The following is a 21,765-nucleotide window of genomic DNA, read 5'->3' as shown; positions in this document are numbered from 1 at the left end:
TTTAGAAGGATAGAAATGAAAAGAACACTTAGGTATCATTCTTTAATCTCATATTGGCAAAGAACAAAAAGTTGGATATATAATTTAACATTTTTTTAATGTTTATTTTTGAAAGAGAGAGAGAGAAAGACAGAGCTGAGCAGGGGAGGGACACAGAGAGAGGGCAGAAAGAATCCAAAGCAGACCCCAGGCTCTGAGCTGTCAGCACAGAACCCAACGTGAACCCACGAACCATAAGATCATTACCTAAGCCAAAGTCAGATGTTTAACTGACTAAGCCACCCAGACACCCCTATAATTTAACATTCTTATACATCACTGGTGGTGGGGTAAATTGATACAATATTTCTCGAGAATAATTAGTAAAATCTAGCAACATTATAAATGCACATAGCTTCTGCACAAATAATTCTACTTCTAGGAATTTTTCCTACATATATATTTGCCCAAGTGCAATTAACATATGTTAAAATATTTTTCATTTTAGTATATTAAACATACTACTCCATACTGTGCTTTTTTAAATTATTATTTTAAAGAGAGAACATGTGTGCCCCAGCAGGAGAGGGGCAGAGGGAGAAAGAGAATCCCAAACAGACTCCATACTCAGACTGGAGCATGACAAGGGGCTTAATCCCACAAACCTGGGATCGTGACCTGAGCTGAAATCAAGAGTCAGAAGCTCAACTTCTGGGACCACCTGGAATTTTAGCATTAGATCTTCACAGAGTATTATTTTTGGAGGGGGGAAAGGCTGAGGGAGAGAGAAGGAGGGAGAGAGGGGGGGAGGGAGACGGAGAGAGGGAGAGAGGGAGAGAGGGATAGGGAGAGGGAGGGAGGGAGAGGAGGGGAGGGAGAGAGAGAGAGAGAGAGAGAGAGAGAGAGAGAGAATCTTAAGCAGGCTCCATACCCACCATAGAGCCCGATGTAGGGCTCCATCTCACAATGGCAAGACCATGACCCCATCGAATTCAAGAGTCAGATGCTTAACCAACTGAGCCAACAAGGCGCCCCTCAGAGAGTAATTCTAATTTATGAATCATTTACAATTTTATAGGTTAAGCCAAAATCCCAAGTACCGTCTCTTACATAGTTTCTGTTGAAAAATATATTCCTAAACATTTAACTTAAAATAGCAAATTCTGACTATTCACTATAATTAATAGTACTTTTCAAATCTTACTGAATATCTAAATCATTTAGGAATTTTCTTACTCATGATAGGCCTGAAATACTGCATTTCTAAAGCTGCTGCTCAGTAATTCCTTATTTGGCTAGTACAGAGACTACACTTTGAATAGCAAGGATCTCTTCAACTAAAGTGAAAACCCGCCACGCATTCAGAGCTCTTCATAATGTGGCTGCCTCCCACTTCTCCAAACTTATCTCCTAATTGATACCTCCAAGAACCCCTTTATAAAAAATAAACTATTCTATATATTCTTTATATATAGGTTCATATTATCGTTATAGAAACATACTATCTTTTGTTCATGAGCCTTGCCCTTTTCTCCACTTAACTAAAGACACTTCTGAGGAGCAGCTTGAATTCCATATTTTCTAGTAGGCTTTCTCAGTATTCTCCATCAGATAGTGATTACTTCTTCATTGAGACTTCTGTATGTATTGGTTATAGAATAATCTGTGTAGCTATTTATTTTTTCTGGATATGTCCTCCTCACACAATTAGTAGAATCTTACAAACAAGCAATGTCCTAGAGCTCTCTGTATTCCTACCATCCTGCACAGAATTCTTCGCACAATAGGAAAGGGCCAATAAAAATTTGTATAGGTTGATAAGGAAGCGGTGTACAGAAGCAGGTTAAATTGAACTTTTCTTCTTCTCTTTGGTAAACTAAACAGCCAGGTAGGGATCCTTTAAAATTTTCTATCAGGTTAGACTAGAAATTAAAAGTAGCAAGAGGCCAAAAGTCTACCTGACAATTGTGAACAATCATATTAGAGTTGCTACTTTCTCTGCACTATCTTTGGAGGCAGTGAAAAGGGAGAGAAATCTGTGTATCTGAAATGCCTGTGCCCAGCCTGCCAGTTTTGCCACCTCAGGCCACTGAATATCCTCCACATTCTCAAGATCTCTATCTAAATGGAACTTGTATTCCTGTACAGATCTCAAAGAATGCAAGTGAAAGTACTTTGGAAGCGCCAAATTGTTATGATACACACTCAAGCTAGAATCACAATCATTCTCAAGGGGGAAGCATTATAGCATAGTGGTTAGGAGCTTGTTCTTTAGCCATCAGACTGCTTATGTTCGTCATGCCAGTTGTGCTGCTTCTTAGCTGCATGATCACGAGCAAGTTACTTCTCTGGCCATGGCCTCCCCACCTCTAAAACAGGAATGACACTTCCATCATAGAGTTGTGAAGACTAAATGAGTTCGAGTAAAGCATTTTTAGAACACTGCCTGGCAAAAAGAAGTGCTATATATATTATTGGCCATCAAGTCCTACTCGTCTTTTCACTAAAATCTGTCTCAAATACATTTCTTCTATCCCTACTGTCACCGTTTCTGTATATATTTTAAGATTTTAACAGGCACATTTACTCACTTATCAAACAAATTTATAAATAGCTAGAATAAGAATAAACCAGTATTAGATTCTGGGGATAGAAAGATGGAAAACAAATAAAAACCTACAATTTCAACCCTCAATGGATCTAGGGAAGCCCAGAACAAATAAATCAGAATTTATAATACAGCAGCATTAGCACCATATCAGAGGAATGTACATACATGCTAAGAGAATATGCAGAAAAAGAGTACAAAAAAGTATTTTTGACTTCTACTTCCTCCCAAAAAAGCTTAGAACATATTTTCCATGTTCCCCCCAAACTATGAATATCCTCCTACTGGAGCACTTAACACACTGTATTGTCCCTACTGGATGCCCACTGCCAGCGCAACGTTAACATGTCTAAAACAGACCTCGTAAGTCCTCCCACTTGCACTCCTGCTCTCAACCCAGCCTCCAATGTGTTTCTTCCCAGTCATACCCAGGTCAAACGCGTCATCGTCCGTGCAGGACCCAAAGTCAAAAAAAAACACAAGGGACTGTCTTTGTTTCTCTTCCCTGACCCCCATCAACAAGTCCTGTTAATTCTACCCCTAAATACTTCCCCAATCCATCCACGTCTCTACACGCTTATCACCACCTCTGTAATTCAAGTCACCATCATCTCCCATATGATTACTGCAACAGTTCCCTAAATGGTCTTCGTGCTTCTACTGTTGCTCCCTACAATCTATTTTCCAAACTGAAATCAAAACAAGCATTTTAAAATAATGAGATTCTGCTCAAAAACACTCAAATGGCTTCCCACTGAAATTGGAATAAAATCCAAAGTTTTTTAAGGTCCTACATGATTTGGTCCCTGCCTTCCCTACCCTAAATAGAGCCAGTACTCTCTTTTTCACCCACCAGCTTTATTGGTTTTCTTTCTGTTCCTTGTCGGAGGCCGGCTCCGACAGGTCCAGGGGTCCCTGAAGGATGGACGGTGTTGGCGAGAGAGAGAGTGAGAGAGCCCTGAAATTCTTTCTGATCACCAGGCAGGCATCCCTGTCGGTTTTGGTGTCTTTATTTAAAAGTTCAGCAACAACATGAGGTCAGAGAAAAGAATTTCTTTTTTTTTTTTTTTTCTTTTTCAATCTGAATTTTATTTATTATTTAAAAATTTTAATGTTTATTTTTTTTTTTTTTACAAATAGTTTATTGTCAAATTAGTTTCTACATAACACTCAGTGCTCATCCCCAAAGTGCCCTCCTCCATGCCCATCCCCCCCTCCCCCCCACATCCATCAGTCCTCAGTTTTTGTCAGCATTCAAGAGTCTCTCATGGTTTGCCTCTCTCCCTTTCCCCCACCATTTCCCCCCTTCTTCTCCCGATTGGTCCTCTGTTAAGTTCCTCCTAGTCCTCCTATACGTGCACACATATGATATTTGTCCTCAGAGAAAAGAATTTCTTACAATGGGAGGCCTTTTATGATATCAATTGCAGAATTATTCGGACCAAGGAAATAAAAGAATGTTCTTAGTGAAAAACAGGATAACATACAAGTTAAATTGTATGTAGATAAGCTAGGAGTTATTCTGTCTGGCTCTCAAGAGGATAAATGTTTCTGAATTGGTTTATTTGTGGAAACTAACATGGGGGCCCTAAATGTGTCAGTCTTTGCACCTGGGTTTATGTTTTAGCTACTCTTATCTATCCTCATCCCAGTTGCCAGTGTAAGGGAGGGTGTTTGTGGAATGCAGGCCTTGAGGAAGGGACTGCCATGCTTCAACAATTAGCAAAGACATATGTAGTAACTGTGTTCTGCTCTTAACCCCAAAATAGGCTCAATTGTAATTCTTGTGTTCTTAACCCCCTAAGTCTCGGAACTGCAAGGCCCATAGGAAGAGCCTTTTGACAATCGCCCATAGAGCTTTCATCTAAAATCTCTTTTGTAAAGGCAGGAATATGCTTTTCCTTATGAGATATCTGTATTCAGAATATGGGTCCGATATGTAATATTGTGAGGCCTGGTCAATACCAGCAGGCTTATATCCAACATGAGCCAGTAGTAGCAGAAGGAGATTCCAGTTTTCATTTCTCATGGCAGGAGCTACAAACACTGCCATTTCCTTGCTGTGACTGCCATCCAGAGAGGCCAGTGCAGCTCCTGGCAGTTCCTCCACTGAACCAATCTCATTCCACTTCAAGGTCTCTCCTTGTTTTCCCTCTCTTAGGAACACTCTCTCTACTAGCCCTGTGCATGGCTGCCTCCTTACCTTTACTTCTCTAGCTCAATTGTCAGCAGGTCTTCCCTGATCTCTTACCTAAAGTAGCTTCTCCTGGGGCACCTGAGGGGCTTAGCTGGTTAAACGTCCAACTCTTGACTTGAGCTCAGGTCATGATCTCATGGCTTGGGAAACTGAGCCCCCCTGCACCATCAGCACAGAGCCTGCTTGGGATTCTCTCTCTGCCCCTCCTTTGCTCACCCTCTTTCAAAACAAATAAACTTAAAAAAAAAAATTAAAGTATCCTCTCTCCTAGTCACTCTCTTATCAGGTTATTTGTACTTAACACTATTTGAAATGATACTTATTTTTTTCACTTGTTTATTTTCTCCCTCCACTAGAATGTAAACTCCAAGAGATCTAGGATGCTGTCCAGTTACTGTTACATTTTTAAATGTCTACAAAAGTCCCAAGCACAAAGTTTGTACTCAATAGAACATTTTCAAAATAATAAAATTTCGATGATTCAAACAAAGTAGTTTCAATGATACGGATGGAGTGGATGGAAATTTGAAGAGGACTAATAAGTGAGTAGTGAAGAAAAGGAAATAGAAAATGTAAACTTAATTTAGGAAGCATGATTGTGAGAGGTAGAGCAAAAGTTAGAAGACCACAGTTGTTGAAGGTTTGTAACAGAACAGAAAAAGTTGTGGGTTTTTTGGGGCTTTTTTGAAAAACTTGTTTCTTAATTCACCTTATATCAAGGACTCCCTTCAGAACTAAACAAAAGCCCTGAGTCCTCTCCTCAGGAAAATAAAAACACATACAAAACTTTACAAGCAATTTCAGGGGGTTCAAGAAATCCCTAAAGTTCTTGTACTCTAGCTTAAGAAGCCCCACAGTATAAACACAGTGAAGATACTTAAGACATGGGTTAATGTTAACTAATGGAGAAAGACCACTGAGCCAATAAAAGTAAACCCAAAGAGGGGTGCCTGGATGGCTCAGTCAGTTGACAGTCTGACCTCAGCTCAGGTCATGATCTCATGGTTTGTGAGTTCAAGCGATGCATTGAGTTCTGTGTTGACAGCTCAGAGCCTGGAGCTTCAGATTCTGTATCTCCCCTCTCTCTCTCTGCCTCTCCCCCACTCAAGCTCTCTCTCTCTTTCAAAAAGTAAACAGTAAAAAAAAAAAAAAAAAAAAGTAAACCCAAAGAAATGTTATGTGCACTGTCTTTTGAGACAAGAAAGAGAAAGCAAAGTCAGGTAAAGATTTAGGTAAGAAGGGGAAGAAATGTGCAAAAGGTCCTGCCTGGTAGAATTTCCTTTTTTCATGAAATAGGAGGTAAGATCGTGAGCTTAAAAATATCATCAGTCTTGAGCAAAATAGCATGCATATAATACAAGCTCAACAAATCTATTCAGTATTTTGGTAGAATAATTAAAAATACTGGAGTACTCTATATGGGATTCTGAAATCTAGTTCCACAAAAGTTCAACTTGTTTTCCTTTTATAAAGTTGTCTCCTAAAGTTTACGCTGACATTTTGAAGTAGGAAGGAAGAGCCTCACTAACAGAAGAATATAGAAAACCACACTGTCTTAAGAATAATTTTGAGATAGGTTTTGATTATAAAAATGAGTAAATAAATATTTTGGTAACTGACTTCCAACAGAAGAGTAAAGCCACAGTGTTTAGCCTTCCTTAGGAAAAAGAAATAATCTCTCTAGTCATTGCATCCAAACCCAAGCTCCTCACGAAATTATATCCAGACCATACTGTAAAGAAATCACTTGTATTTTTAAAACAGCCTAAACCAATGGCCTAAGTATCATTTATCAAGACTTCTAAGAAACATAAGAAGTTAAAGAGTTGTTTTTAAGAAGCTTTTCTGAACCAAAAATTATTAATAATAGACTAATGTTAATCACATAACTAAGACAAGACTACCTTACTAATCAGCTCATTTAAAAGATTATCATGGGGTACATGTATAAGAAAGTCCACAGCAGTGTTGTTCATATTTACCAAAGACTGCAAAAACCTTAATACCCGAGTAAATAAATTGTGGTATAGTCTTAAAATGGAACCTGAACAACAAACTACAAGCAACATGGATAAATCTTAAAAACATAACACTGACTTAAAGAAGCAAACTACAAAGGAATACTTACTACAATTCCATTTATATAAAGTTCAAAAACAAGCCAAACTAGAATGTGTCTGTTCATATACAAAGATGAATGATAAGGAAACTCAAGGAAGAGGTTATCATAGAAGACAGGATAGTGGCTATATCTGAGGAGAAAACGGGACATGTGATGGAAAAGAGAATGATTAAGAACACTTGCTCTAATTGCCTCTGTATATGGAATGTTCTAAAACCAAATTACCCTAAAACTGGTAACCAATTAAAAAAGAAGACAGAAAAGGAGCCAACATAATCTCTACATCTGATTATACGCTGGGCTATAAGCAGTGATTTTTTTTTTCAGACAGTAAACAAAATATGTTTTGGAAGCTGCCATTAAATAATGCCAAAGTTTATTGTTTACAATAAATAGTTCATTAATATACGTTCCTAGTTATTTCTCACTAATTAAAACTGAATGGTTTAAGTTCATTGAGCAATTAAAATACAAACAAGAACCAGTTTTATCCTGAAAGCAGATCTGAATAATGTGACACTTTCCACTTATGTTTATAACTAACCTATTTTTTCTAGTTATAAACTAATTATTTTTCTATTTATTTCCTTCTATGTTTTAAAAAAACCCAAACACCTGTTTTTGAAATGCCGAAAACCAGAACAGAACATTTCAAACAACGAATATTTTGCGATATAAGAGTCTGGAGCGGAAGAAAGAAAACATATTCCGATACGTATTTAGGTATCAGCTCCGCAGTCTCCAGTTATTCAACTTCAGTCTCAAATATTTTTTCAAACAAAACCCAGTTCACTCTGCCTTTTCTGCGTATAATTTCTAGTGAAATTATGGTATTTTCATGCAAATACCTACGTAATCTCGGCCCTTCACCTCACAGAATCTATAAAGAAGCCTAGAAATGAAAGACTGGGAGTCAGAAAGAGCAGGTTGAACTCCCAAATCTCTGACTTCCAAATTCCTCAGCTCCACTCCAAGCGTTTCTAAACAGAACAGTCCCCCCAACAACCAAGCGGAGACTGCGGCAGGAAGCGAAGCGGTCACCATAGGAACTCGGCTCAACCCTAAGAGCCCAAGAAACGACAACAGGGGAAAGTTTGTTCCTGGAGGACTTCCTCGGATCGCGACTCTGCCCTCCACCGTCCCTCACAGCAGTCAAACAGTGAATACCCACCTCGGAGATCACCCACAGCCCCTCATACCCGTCACACCCACCCTTATTGCAGGGCCTTCCGGCCCAGGAGCTGCTTTATCCCGACCCGGCGCATCCCTGAGGCTTCTACCTGGAGCTCCGAGTCCCTCCCTGGGCTTCTTGGCCCGTCATCCTCGCTGGAGATCATGCTGACGACTGGCAGGTCTCTGCCTGCCCCAGAGATCCAAGTCCCTCCCGGTCTCCATCCTCCGCCCCTTTCCCCTCCCCACCCACCCCCAAATCGACCGGGCCCCGCCCCGGTGGAGGCAGAGGAAGGCGGGACCCTGAGAGAAGGAGGCGGGGGCGGTTAGCGGCAGTCGGCGCCGCCGTCGGCCCCGCCCTCACGCTCTGTACCTGAGGGGGGCTCGTCCTCCACCTCCCCGGCGCCTTCGCTCGGCTTCCTTCCCGCGTGACCCTAGTTCCCGTGCGCACGCGTACCTGGCTTGACCCTCCCTCTCGCGGGGACTACAAGTCATGCGTGCGCACCCACGCACGTAGCGACGAGTACGTCCACCTGCTTGCCCTACAGGCCGCGTAGCAGAGACCTCTTCCTGGTCCATCCGCGCCGCGCAGGCGTAGGGCCACGCAGAGCCTAGACGCACCACCCGAGCGTCCCGTCTCCTAGTAACCAGCCGCAGCCCCCTTTTCCACCACTTCATTCTTTATCTCTGCCAGCGGCTGCCGCACCTGGATGGAGCGCGCATGCGCAGGGCTGTGTCTCTCTTCCAGCCTCCTTCCCTCGGCTCTAGAACACCTGCTGCTTTGCTGCTGCAGCTTTGTACCTTTTTTCTTAAGGGTCCTACACCGTTTTGGACACACGTGCAGTGAACCTGTTACTCCCCAGACCTGCTTTTGAGCGCTAGGAGGTTGGTTCGCTCTCCTGCCGCAGCCAGGGGCCGGTTTTCGGGGAGTCTCCCAGGTGGGGGTCCTGCTGCTGCAGCCTCTCGGGAGAGAGCAGTTCGGGTGAGCGCCGGCAGCCTGTAGTTTGGGGAGCCCGTGGACCCACGACCGGTCAGCCCTGCACAATTCAGTCATGGTTGAATCGAGAAGTGGCAGGCGCTGATTCCTGGCCGGTATTCCTTCCCCAAATGTCAGTTCCCTAAAACTCCTTTCCAGAAAAACTGTTGTTTGTTAACAAAAAAAAGGAAGGGTGTACTACCTCACTTAATATTTAATATTGTATCGATTGTTTTCCTGTCTTAAAAGCATTTAAATTTGTGTTCTCCCAAGTAGGAGCCTTCAGTGTTGGAACACTCCTTTTAACTTAACCAGGTGTAATATTTTTGGCCATTCAACTATGCTAAAAATAACGACATTACCTAAAAGTGGAGAAACGAGCTTTTTAATGAAAAAGAACGAGGATTGCATTAATCTGCCAAATTTTTGGAGCCTGGCTGGAAAATACTATCTTTTTAACATTTCTTAATATTAAATAATTTGTCTTAAATGACCCCAAAGACTCCTGAATTCTAATGGCTTTATCTCCCTGCTTCTTCCTACAGATGAAATAGGTAACTAGGTTTTTATAGCTGTTCTGATAATAAAGTTTTCGCCTGTGTGTTTCAAAGCTAATTTCACATTTGAAGAGACAATTCCTGTTTTGCCAGGTGAGTACTCCTTTTCCCCCCGCAATATATTATTAGCACCCATAAACGCATTTTATGTTAGAACAAATTCTTAGAAGTACATTTTAAATATAAGTAACATGTTTTCCTCATCTGCTTTGATTTCTTCATCATTATTTGTGTCATTACCTCTTCTTATATTTTGTAGCATTTATTATCAGCTATCATATGCTTTGTAAGTATAGCTAGACACTAAAAATTTTAATTGAGTATCCTTGTTATTTTAGACAAAGTCAGAGGTCCCAAGAGGTAATGAAGTGTAATTATACCTAACTGCTAAAATAAGTTACAAAGAAGCCGGAACTGGGGCACCTGGCTAGCTCAGTAGGTATAGCATGGGACTCTTCTTTTGGGGTCGTGAGTTCAAGCTCCACACTGGGCATAGAGCTTACTTAAAAAAATTTTTTTTAATTAAAAAATTTTTTAAAACTTTTTAAAACAAAGCATGAATTCTCAAAGACCATCCTAAAAAGTTATTTTAGGGAGAACAACGTATAATCTCATTTCCTTTTCAGATACTAAGATTATGGTGAATAAAAGGTTCTCATTATCTAGCATTATTGAAAAGAAAGGGGAAAATGTATGAACCTCAAAAGTCTTTGAGTTGAAGACTTGGGAGGAAGAAGGGGCTTATTAATATAAAAGTTAAAGTACTTCCCTTAGGGGAAATAAGAAAACCTTAAGCATTTGTGTATACCACCTAGATATTACTGAAGATTCTTTGGAAAGAATGTAAGGAAAAGGACATTTTAAGGGCAAACTAGAGCATGAAGATTTTCCTTTCTTTTCCTGTCAAGGACTGTTAATTTTGTTCCCTCAACCCACGAAAGTGAACATTTTCTTTCCTCTTTGGAAATCCAAAGAGTGGCAAGTGCTCCATCCTGCCCCAACTAATCCTTTTATAGTGTGTGTGCTCTCTCACTTGTGACAAACACTCCTGGGTAATTCTAAGGTCTGGATTTTCTGTTCCCTTAGCTTCTCTATCATTTCACACCTTCGTGAATAAAAAAATCTCCTTTGCCTTTTTTCCTGTACTCCTCGGTACCCTAAAAAAATGGGGGACTCCAGTTAAACATATGTTCAGGCTCTTGATGTTGTCCTACAACTAACTGATGCTGTGTTCAGTTTGATACATCTTGTGATATATCTTCAAGGTCACTCTTCTTTCCTTTGACAGTGTTAATCCCATCTACAGTATTTTTATGGCAGAATTATATTTTTAATCTCTGGAATTTTAATTATTTTTTAATATATTCCATTTCTAACCTCATCATGCTCATAATTTGCTCTACCTTATTGAAAATATAGAATGTATTTAAAATGGTTGTTAAAGTCCTTGAGAACTAATTCTATCACCTGTGTCATTTCTGGGTTTGTTTTTATTAACTGATTTTTTTTTCCCTCCTGTTTATGGGTCATATTTTTCTACTTGTTTCCATGCCTGATTAATTTTTTTGGCTAACAGACATTCTAGATTTTACATTGTTGGGTGCTGGAGGTTTTTGGTTTTGTTTTTCTTTAAATATATTTAGGCTGGATTCTGAGATGCAATAATGTTACTTGGAAACAGTTTGACCTTTTAGAGCTGCACTGTTAAAAACAGTAACTATTAGCTACATGTGGCATTTTGGATTTATATTAATAAAATCAGATAAAATTTAAAGTTTAGTTCCTCATTTGTACTATGTACATTTCAAACTCCAAAAGCCACATGTGGCTAGTATAATGGACAATAGATATAGAATATTTCAGTCATTGAGGAAAGTTCTGTTGGACAGCACTGCTCTATAAGCTTGCTTTTAAGCTTCGTTAGGTCCAAAATACCCTTGGGGCTAATTTGGCCCCATTGCTAAGCCAATACCTTTCTGAGGACTCTGTTTAATGCCCCATGTGATAGGAGTTCTTTATACTCAGGCTGGTGGGAACTGCATTCTTGGCCCTCTGTAAGATATATGGACTGTTTGGCCTTCTACTTTTCGGTGGTTCTTTCCCAGGCTTCATTAGTTTCCTTACACATGTGTTTCCTGATCAGTACTCAGCCAAAGAATTGTGGGGACTCCTCTGCAGATCTGTGGAGCGGTTTTCTCACTGTACCTCTCTCCTCTCTCCACAAGTTCAGGTGATCCTGGTTTCTACATACTGTGAACTCCTGTTTTCTCAACTCACTGAAATAACTGAACACAGTTTGGGTTACCTCTCTTTGTGCTGATGCCTGAAACTCCCAGGCAGTGAGCACTCATAGGGGTCACCTCATTTATTTCCTTTCTCTTAAGGATCTCTTAGGGATGCACTGCCTATTGTCCATCATTTAAAAACCACTGTTTCATATATTGTCTGTTTTTTTAAGATGTTGAAGACATGAAGATAAATCTGGTCCCTGTTAGTTCCTCCTGGCTCAAAGTCAGCTAGCTCTTGTTAGCCTCAGACCCCATGTTAGTAATCATCCCCAACAGAAGTGCTTTGCAATTCAAAAATTGCTTCAGGTTGAGGTAACTATAAATGCATGAACCCTAAAACAGAAGAGGGTTTGGCATAGCATATTCTTGAGGAATAGCAATGAGATCATGGGGCAGAGTGAGTGAGAGAGGAGTTTGAGATGACAGAATGTTAGCTGGTGTATTCGTCTCCAATTGCTACTGTAACAAATAACCACAAACCTAGTGCTTACTTAAGCAACACAAATTTATTATCTTACAGTTCTGGAGGTTAGGAGTCCAAAATGGATATCACTAGACTAAAATCAAGGTGTCAGCAGGGCTGTATTCCTCCTGGGGTTCCTTGGGGAGAATCCAAGGATCCAGCTTCTAGAGGCTGCTCACTTTGTTTGTTTGTGGTCCCCTAGCTTCAAAGCCAGCAATGGCCAGTCAGATCCTTCCCACATTGCATCACTCTTATAGTGACATTCCTCCTCTCTTTTACTTATGAAAACCCTTGTGATGAGAGTGGCAACCACCAATGAGTAGGATAATCTCCCTACCTCAAGGTCATTTGACTGGGAACCTTAATTCCATCTGCAACCTTAATTTCCCCTTGCCATGTAACATTCACAGGTTCTGGGAATTAGAATGTGGATATCTTTAGGAGCCATATTGTGCTTACCATAGCTGGAGACTCAATACTTAGAGAATTTGACTTTCACTCTGACATGAAAAGTACCTAGAGCAGAGTGGTGAGCAGAGGATTGATGAGATCTGGCTTATGTTTTAAAATGCCAATTCCAGGAGTGAACTGGGTAGCTCAGTCAGTTAAGTGTCCCGACTTCAGCTCAGGCCATGATCTAGCAGTCGGTGAGTTCAAGCTCTGGGTCAGACTCTGCTGACAGCTCAGAGCCTGGAGCCTGCTTTGGATTCTCTCTCTCTCTCTCTCTCTCTCTCTGCCGTCCCCCCTCCCCTCAAATGAACAAACATTAAAAGAAAAGTTTTTAAATACTTTATTTAAAAGGCTCATTCCAAGGGATGCCTAGCTGGCTCAGTCAGTAGACCATGGGAATTTTTATCTCAGGGTTGTGAGTTCAAACCCCACACTGGGCATTGAACGTACTTTAAAAAAAAAAAAGGCTCATACAACCTGTACAATAGGAAGGGTTTGGGCAAGGGTAAAAATAGAAACAGGATTCACTGAGGAATTGGATGTGGAATATGAAATAGGAGCTAAAAATTACTCCACCAGCAATGCACAAGGTTTCCCTTCATCCTGTATTCTCCTTAATACTCCATGTTATCTACCTTCCTAGAGTCTGTCATTCTGATGGCAATAAACTTGCATTGCTCTGACTCCTAGTAAGTTCAAACATCTCTTTATGTACTTGTGATCCCCCAATTTGTGAATTACATCTTTATATCATTTGCCCATTTTTCTATTGGGTTTCCCATTTTCTTGTTGATTTGTAGTTATTCTTACACTCTAGCTATAAATTTCTTGTCCGCTTAGTATAGCACATCTTCCAATTTCCATCCTTTTAACTTTGTTTATAGTTTCTTTATTGAATAGAAGTTCTTATGAGTAGCCAGATTCATCTGTTTTCTTCCTTACTCTTTAAGCTTGTTAGTTTTTATTCAAGAAAGCTTTCTCCACCCAAGGTAACAAATGTATTGCCCTACGTTTTTAAAACTGTGTTTATAGTTCTGCAATTCACATTTAGGTCTTTACTGCATTTGGAGTCCACTTTTGTATGTAAGATAGGGATCCTACTTTATTTTCATCTACATCATGAGCCAGTATTAACAGTACTATCCCACTAAACGTGGTCTGTTCTGTCTAAACTCTGTTGTATGGTGCCACCTTTACCATACGTGAACTTCCTGCACATAACTAGGACCAAATGGGAACTCTGTCATGTTTCATTGATCCTCTATTTGTTCCTGCACCTGTACTAGACTGTTTTTGTTATTTTGACTTTGTAGCATATCTTAATGTCTGATAAGGCAAGTCTCACTGTGGTGTGTACATGTCCAAATTTATTTAATTTCTTATGGAACTTTATTCTTCCTTATGAATTCAAAATGTCTCCTTGAATGGAGCACCTAGGTGGCTCAGGCAGTTGAGTGTCCAACTTCAGCTCAGGTCATGATCTCATGATTTGTGCGTTTGGGCCCCACATCAGGCTTGCTACTGTCAGCACAGAGCCTGCTTCAGATCCTCTGTCCCCCTTTCTGTCCCTGCCTCTCTCCTGCTCATGCTCGCTCTCTCAAAATAAACATTAAAAAAAATTTCTTGAATGGCTATCTAAATGCCAAGCTAAAGAGGCCCCAAATATACTTGTCCTCTCTTCATGTCCTCAAGATTCCAGACAAGTGAAGGTGAGACGCAGAGGGCCAAATATACCCTATTGCATTTGGTTCTTCCTAAACTTTGCTATTAAACTGAAATTTACTGTGCTTGTCGAGAAATCTGTATGTTACCATTATCTCACCATTGTTGATTTCATATGCAGTATGATGTTTCACAGGGTTTTGTTACTATAGTTGACCCTTGAACAACACAGAAGTTAGGGGTGCCAAAGCCCTGCCCATGCAGTTGAAAATCCACACATATATATTGATTCCCCAAAAACTTAACTAATAGCCTATTGTTGACTGGAAGCCTTAACAGTAATGTAAATAACACATATTTTATATGTGTATTATATATTGTATTCTTATGATAAGTATACATAAGAAATGTTAATGAAAATGTTAAGATCATAAGAGGAGGTACATTTACAGTACCATACTGTATTTATTGAAAAAATACTCACAGGGGAACCTTGGTGACTCAGTCAGTTAAGCATACAACTTTGGCTCTGGTCATGATCTCATGGCTGGTAGGTTCAAGCCCTCCATCGGGGTCTGTGCTGACAGCTCAGAGCCTGGAGCCTGCTTTGGATTCTGTGCCCCGCTCTCTCTCTGCCCCTCCCCTGCTCGCATGCTCTCTCGCTCTCACCCTCTCTCAAAAATAAATAAACCTTAAAAAAACTTTTTTTAAAGAAAAGAAAAAGTATTTACATAGAAATAGATCCATGCAGTCCAACCTGTATTGTTCAAGGGTCAATTGTATATTCTTTTTAACTTTTTTCAACTTTGTATTTGGAAAAAGTTTTAAACATACAGAAATTTAACAAAAATAATACAGTGAACAATTTTTAACCCTTTCTACCTACATTCAACAACTGTTAAGATTTTTCATATTTTACTTTCTCTTCGTATCTATTGCTGGATAATTTGAAAGCGAGTATGGATATGATCCTTTACCCTAATTTCAGCATGTATCTCCTAAGAACAAGGACATTCACTTATATAACCACAGTGATTACCACATTCGGGGCATTTAACATTAATGCAATAATATTATCTAGTAAACCATCAATATTCAAATTTTCCAGTTGTCCAAGAAATTGTCTTTATAGTACATTCCACACCCCCACAATTAAAGGATTGTTAACTGAATTTGGAAATCATGTCTCTTTAGTCTCCTTTAATTTGGAACAATTCTTCAGCTTCCCTTTGTCTTTCAAACATTGACATTTTTGAGTAGAGATTTTTTTTTTAATATATCTCTCAATTTGGGTTTATCTGATTGTGTCCTCATGATTAGATTCAAGTTAAACATTTTTGACAAGAGTACTTCCTTTTTAAATAATCAAAGAGGACAGACCAAAGAATAGAATAAATTCAATTTTATTAATTTGAAGATAGTATTAGATATGTGCTTGATGAGAAAAAATATTCACCTTCGGCTTCCAAATCTAAGAAACAGGAAGACCTACATTTTAGAGTATCATCGGAGAGATCTTTTATTTTTTTATTTTATTTTTTTTTACAAATAGTTTATTGTCAAATTAGTTTCTACATAACACTCAGTGCTCATCCCCAAAGTGCCCTCCTTCATGCCCATCCCCCCCTCCCCCCCACATCCATCAGTCCTCAGTTTTTGTCAGCATTCAAGAGTCTCTGTATCATCGGAGAGATCTTTTAAAACCTTAGTTAAATTATATTTGATTCCTAGGAAGCCATTTCCTAATTGTTACATTAACAGCATTTGAGTAACTAGTATATTTAGGATTCTGCAACAGGCCCAGGACTCTGTTCTAAATACTAATATTCAGTCACACACATGAATGAGCAAAGTTTCAAGATGATATCGTTAGAGAGCTGTTGTCAATAAAATGATTACATCTTGATAGGGATGGAATTCTAACCTCATTAAAGATACCACAGTACCTAAGTATTAAAGAAATAATACATTCCTGGGGTGCCTGGATATATTCCTGGCTTGGTCAGTTAAGCATCCAACTCTTGATTTCAGCTCAGGTCATTATCTCATAGTTCGTGAGTTCCAGCCCAGCATCAGGCTCTTCCCCGTAGCACAGAGACTGCCTGGGATTCTCTCTCTCCCTCTCTCTCAAAAAATGGAAGGGAGGAAGGAGGGGAGGGAGGTAAGGAGGGAAAGAGGAAGGAAGGAAGGAAATAATATATTCCAAAAAGTGGCCAAGTGCTCTCATTCACAACTTGGAGTCTATTTCAGATCTCACATTGCTGCTGGAAGACTTCAGACAAGCACTGGGCAAAACTTCAGAAGTCCTCATGTCTTCCTTGTGCCAGGAAGCTGGTCCCTTCTGGCAACCTGTTCAATTCTGCCTTTCAAGTTCCTGCCCATCTTTCAAAGCCCAACCCTGACCTAGGCTCCCCACTTTTATAACCTCTCTGAGCCCTCCCTTCATGTTGCATGCTCATCTCTCTTGACAGATTAGGCATCTGTACTAAAAAGAACTGTATCTTTATTGGACTCTTTTTTTTCATTTTCTTTGTATTATGGTTAAGATATACATATAACTTAACCAATTTAGTGTGTATAGTTCAGTGTATAAATACATTCATAATGTGCAACCATTACCACCATCCATCTCCAGAATTATTTTCATCTTGTAAAACTGAAATTCTATACCCATTAACCAATAACTCTCTATGGCAACCATGATTCTTTCTCTCTATGATTTTGACTCTTCTAAGTATTTCACAAGTAGAATCATACAGAGACCAATTGTGACTGATTTGTGACTGATTTATTTCACTCACCATAATGTCCATCATGTAGGATAGGTTCATCATGTAGCATATTACAGAACTTCTTCCTTTTTGATGTTAAATAATATTCTATTGTATATATATGCATTGCATGTTGCTTATCCATCAATGAACTGTTTCCATGTTTTAGCTGTTGTGAATAAGGCTACTGTGAACATGGGAGTACAACTATTTGAGACCCTGCTTTCAATTTTTTTGTGTTTATACCTAGAAGTTGGTTTACTGAATCATGTGGTAATTCTATTTTTAATCTTGGTGGGGAGAACTGCCAAATTGTTTTCCACAGAAGCTATTCAATTTCTAACAACAGTACATAAGGGTTCCAATTTCTCCATGTCCTTGCCAACACTTGTTTTCTTTCTTTCTTTTCTCTGTCTCTCTCCTTCTGTCTGTCTGTCTCTCTCTCTCTCTCTTTCTTTCTTTTTAGTAGATGTCCTAATGGGTACAAAGCAGTGTCTCACCATAATTGTGATTTGCATTTCCGTAACTGTTAGTGATGCTGAACATCTTTTCATGTGCTTATTGGACAGTTATATGTTTTCTTTGGGGAAATATCTAATTCAGTCCTCTGCCCATTTTTTAATTGGGTTTTTGTTGTTGAATTTTAGGAATTCACTGTATATTCTATTGGTCACTTAACAGATATATGGTTTACAAATATTTTCTCCCATTTTTTCTGTTGCCTTATTACTCTGGATAGGGTCTTTTGACACACAATCTTTTTTTAATTTTTATGAAGACCAAGTTGTCTGTGTTTTCTTTTGTTGCCTGTGCCTTTGGCATCATATTCAAGAAATTACTGCCAAATCCATGGTAAAGCTTTTGCCTTATGTTATCCTCTAGAAGGTTTATACTTTGAGATCTTATATTTAGGTCTTTGATACATTTTGAGTTAATTTTTGCATATGGTGTTAGGTAAGGGTTCCACTTTTCTTTTTTTTTTTCTTTTTTTTTTGCAGATGGATATCCAATTTCCCCATCACCTTTTGTTGAAAAAACTGTTCTTTTCTAAAAAAAAAGAAAAAACTGTTCTTTTCTGAATGAAATGATCTAAGCACCCTTATCAAAAATCACTTGAGCTGGGGCACTTGGGTGGCTCAATTGGTTAGGCATCCAACTCTTGGCTCAGGTCATGATCTCACCATTCCTGAGATCAAGCCCCAGTGCAGAGCCTGCTTGGGATTCTCTCTCTCCACCCCCCTCCCCTACTCGCATGCACTCTCTCAAAATAAATAAACTTTTTAAAAAATCATCTGAACACATATGTGAGGATTTATTTCTGGGTTCTCTATTCTATAACATTGGTCTGTACGTCTGTTTTTTGGCCACTACCACACTATTTTGATTACTGTAGCCTTTTTTTTTTTTTAATGTTTATCTGTTTTTGAGACAGAGACAGAACATGAGCAAGGATAGGGCAGAGAGAGAGGGAGACACAGAATCTGAAGCAGGCTCCAGGCTCTGAGCTGTCAGCACAGAGCCCGATGCGGGACTCGAACCCACAAACTGTGAGATCATGACCTGAGCCGAAGTCAGATGCTTAACTGACTGAGCCACTCAGGCACCCCTGATTACTGTAGCCTTCTGTTAAGTTTTTAAATCAAGAAGTGTGTCTTCCACCTTTGCTCTTTTTCAACATTATTTTGGTTATTCGAGATTCTGTGTGAATTTTGGGATGGATTTTTCTATTTCTGCAAAATGTCACTGAGATGTTGACAAGGATTGCACTGGATGTGTAGACCATTTCGAGTAATATGGACATCTTAATAATATTAAGTCTTCTAATCTATGAACATGGGATGTGTTTTATTTATGTCTTAATTTCTTTCAGCAGTGTTTTGTAGTTTTCATTGTAGTCTTTCACCTTGTAGTCTTTCACCTTTGTAGTCTTTCACCTTGGTTAAGTTAATTCCTAAGTATCTTATTGCTCTATTTACGCTAATGTAAATGGATATTTTCTTAATTTCCCTTTCAGATTATTCATTCTTAGCATGTAGAAATGCAACCAACTGGGGTGCCTGGGTAGCTCAGTTGGTTAAGCGTCCAACTTGGGCTCAGGTCATGATCTCACAGTCCGTGAACTAGAGCCCCGCATCAGGTTCTGTGCTGACAGCTCAGCCTGGAGCCTTCTTCGGATTCTGTGTGTCTCTCTCTCTTTCCCTGCTCCTCCCCCACACATGCTCGCTCTCTCTCTGTCTCTCTCTCTCAAAAGTAAACAAACATTTAAAAAAATTAAAATTAAAAAAATCTAATTGGTTTAATTTGTTAAGTCCTCTATTTTCTTACTAAGTCTTCTATTATTTCTATCTAGTTGTTCTATTAATTATTGAGAGTGGAATAGTGAAATCTTCAACTATTATTTTAGAACTGTCTCTCTCTCCCTTCAATTATTTTTTTTTATTTTTATTTTTTTATTTATTTATTTTTTTTTACAAATAGTTTATTGTCAAATTAGTTTCTACATAACACTCAGTGCTCATCCCCAAAGTGCCCTCCTCCATGCCCATCCCCCCTCCCCCCCACATCCATCAGTCCTCAGTTTTTGTCAGCATTCAAGAGTCTCTCATGGTTTGCCTCTCTCCCTTTCCCCCACCATTTCCACCCTTCTTCTCCCCCTTGTTCCTCCGTCAAGTTCCTCCTAATCCTCCTATACGTGCAAACATATGATATTTGTCCTTCTCTGCCTGACTTATTTCGCTCAGCATAACACCCTCAAGGTCAATCTCCCTTCAATTATTTTTTAAGTTTATTTACTTATTTTGAGAGAGAGAGAGAGTCCTTGAGCAGAGAAGGGACCAAGAGAGAGGGAGAGAGAGCAGGCTCCATGCTGTCCCCTGCAGAGCCCAATGTGGGGCTCCATCTCACAAACAGTGAGATCATGACCTGAGAGATCAAGAGCCAGACACTTAACCCACTGAGCCATCCAGGCAGCCCCCATTCTCTTTTTGCTTCATATATTTTGATGGTACATTAGTTGGTGGGTGAATGTTTACAGTTGTTTGGGCATCTTTAGTTTTGGTAGAATACTTAGCAGAGCATTGGCTTTTGTTAATTATTTCTTTAATCCATTAATAATTTATTAAAAATTTTTGATAGCAAAAATGATATAAAGGATTAAGTTGAGAAGTTCTATTATTTCTGAAAGGTGATAAAGCACAAAATCTGGTAAATTCTTTTTTAAAAAGACTTTCATAGAACCTGTAGATCCTGCAAACCCTCCCACAAAGAAATGTAAACACTGAGAAGTGGAAGGCAATTTTACTTTAAAAAATTTTTTTGATGCTTATTTATTTTGAGAGAGATAGAGCACAAGCAGGGGAGGGGCAGCAAGGGAGAGGGAGACACAGAATCTGAAGTAGCTCCAGTCTCCAGGCTGTCAGCACAGAGCCTGATGCAGTGCTTGAACTCAGGAGCCGTGAGATCATGACCTGAGTTGAAGTCGGACACTCAACCAACTGAGGCACCCAGGTGCCCCAAGGCAATTTTACTTTATATTTTTGGAATCACCACCATGATGTTTCATGAAAACAAGCATTGCAGTGAGGTTAGTTGAAATTCCCAGTGTATTCACTTGTTATCATTTCTTTTCCAAGCAATCAAGTTGAAGAAACATTTCCACTACTTAAAGAGGTATCTGCCAACTATATTTATTCAACTCTCCCAATGGGATTTTCCCTCAGTAAATCTGCTACCCAGGTATCTGCTATGCGTGTGGATTCAAAAGTGGATGATCATTTAATGCAAGGGACTGAGAAAAGCAAGTTGGAACCAGTCACTCAGTTATTTCAAAACACCAAGAAAATAAGATTAGAAGACACAAACCAAGAAAACTTTACAAGTAAAGAGATTGGCACAAGATCTCTTTCAGAGAAAACCTTGGGTTCTGTAGTATATGTTAAAGAAAATGATGGAGTAGAACTAACAGATGTGGAATGAAGTTATTTGTACATATTGCCAAAGACACTCGAAATTGCTTTTAGTATATGTGCTGCTGAAGCGAGCACTACTCGAAATTGCTTTTAATTAAGAGAGCATGTTGAATGAAAACTTACCCTTATTAGGAAAACCTAACAAAATGAAGGATGACAATTGCTTATTTTTCACTATTTATGAATCACCTTAGACTGCACTTTTTGAAACATATTCAAAAATGTTGTTTTAGGGAAAAAAAACTTTCCAAAATGCAAAGCAAAATTCTCTGGTGTTATATTCTATCTTTGTCAAAAATCAGAATTTTTGATTAACAGTATTTAAATGGTACTAAAACATTTTAATTATAATGTATATCTTTAACAAGTGATTAAAAAACAGTGCATGAACAATTTGACATCTGTATTTCACACTATTTCTAGTGTACCAATTTTTAATATTTCCAGTTTGGGATTTTGCTTTAGGGCACTTTATCTTACTGCATTTTTGCATGTCTCTTCTGTAAAAGATCACTTCACATAAACTCTGCAAAAGACCAATAAATTACATACCT

The 21,765-nt window shown here is 39.1% G+C and overlaps 2 protein-coding genes across 4 annotated transcripts in view; one reads left to right on the top strand and one right to left on the bottom strand.

Annotated features, from left to right (window-relative positions):
• Positions 1-8,261, bottom strand: part of LOC120220806 (testis-specific gene 10 protein-like) — a gene marked incomplete at its 3' end in the record, with an annotated part of 80,954 nt that extends 72,693 nt beyond the window's left edge. Inside the window, exon 1 of the mRNA XM_039217982.1 lies at positions 8,187-8,261. Within this exon, the coding sequence (XP_039073913.1) occupies positions 8,187-8,243 (57 nt within the window). The remainder of the gene's footprint in view (positions 1-8,186) is intronic.
• CUNH2orf15 (chromosome unknown C2orf15 homolog) lies at positions 8,195-21,495 on the top strand. 3 transcript variants are annotated; one of them, XM_039217999.1, is made up of 3 exons: positions 8,195-8,258; positions 9,598-9,702; positions 20,876-21,495. In XM_039217999.1, the coding sequence occupies exon 3, from the start codon at positions 20,946-20,948 to the stop codon at positions 21,216-21,218; it is 273 nt and encodes a 90-aa protein (XP_039073930.1). In that variant the 5' UTR covers positions 8,195-8,258; positions 9,598-9,702; positions 20,876-20,945; the 3' UTR covers positions 21,219-21,495. The 3 variants fall into 3 exon arrangements, with proteins under 3 accessions (XP_039073930.1, XP_039073928.1, XP_039073929.1); XM_039217997.1 differs by lacking the exon at positions 8,195-8,258 and adding an exon at positions 8,734-8,961; XM_039217998.1 differs by lacking the exon at positions 8,195-8,258 and adding an exon at positions 8,734-9,058.
• Positions 21,496-21,765: the final 270 nt, after the last annotated feature.

The sequence above is a fragment of the Hyaena hyaena genome, unplaced genomic scaffold (assembly GCF_003009895.1).
Source record: "Hyaena hyaena isolate Hyena2069 unplaced genomic scaffold, ASM300989v1 scaffold_731, whole genome shotgun sequence".
Taxonomy (NCBI): domain Eukaryota; kingdom Metazoa; phylum Chordata; class Mammalia; order Carnivora; family Hyaenidae; genus Hyaena; species Hyaena hyaena.
The sequence above is the reverse complement of the archived record's forward strand: the minus strand, read 5'-3'. Positions and strand labels throughout refer to the sequence as shown.

Coding starts and splice junctions, on each gene's coding strand:
- CUNH2orf15 (XM_039217999.1), top strand. CDS start 20,946: ATGGGATTTTCCCTCAGTAAATCTGCTACCCAGGTATCTGCTATGCGT.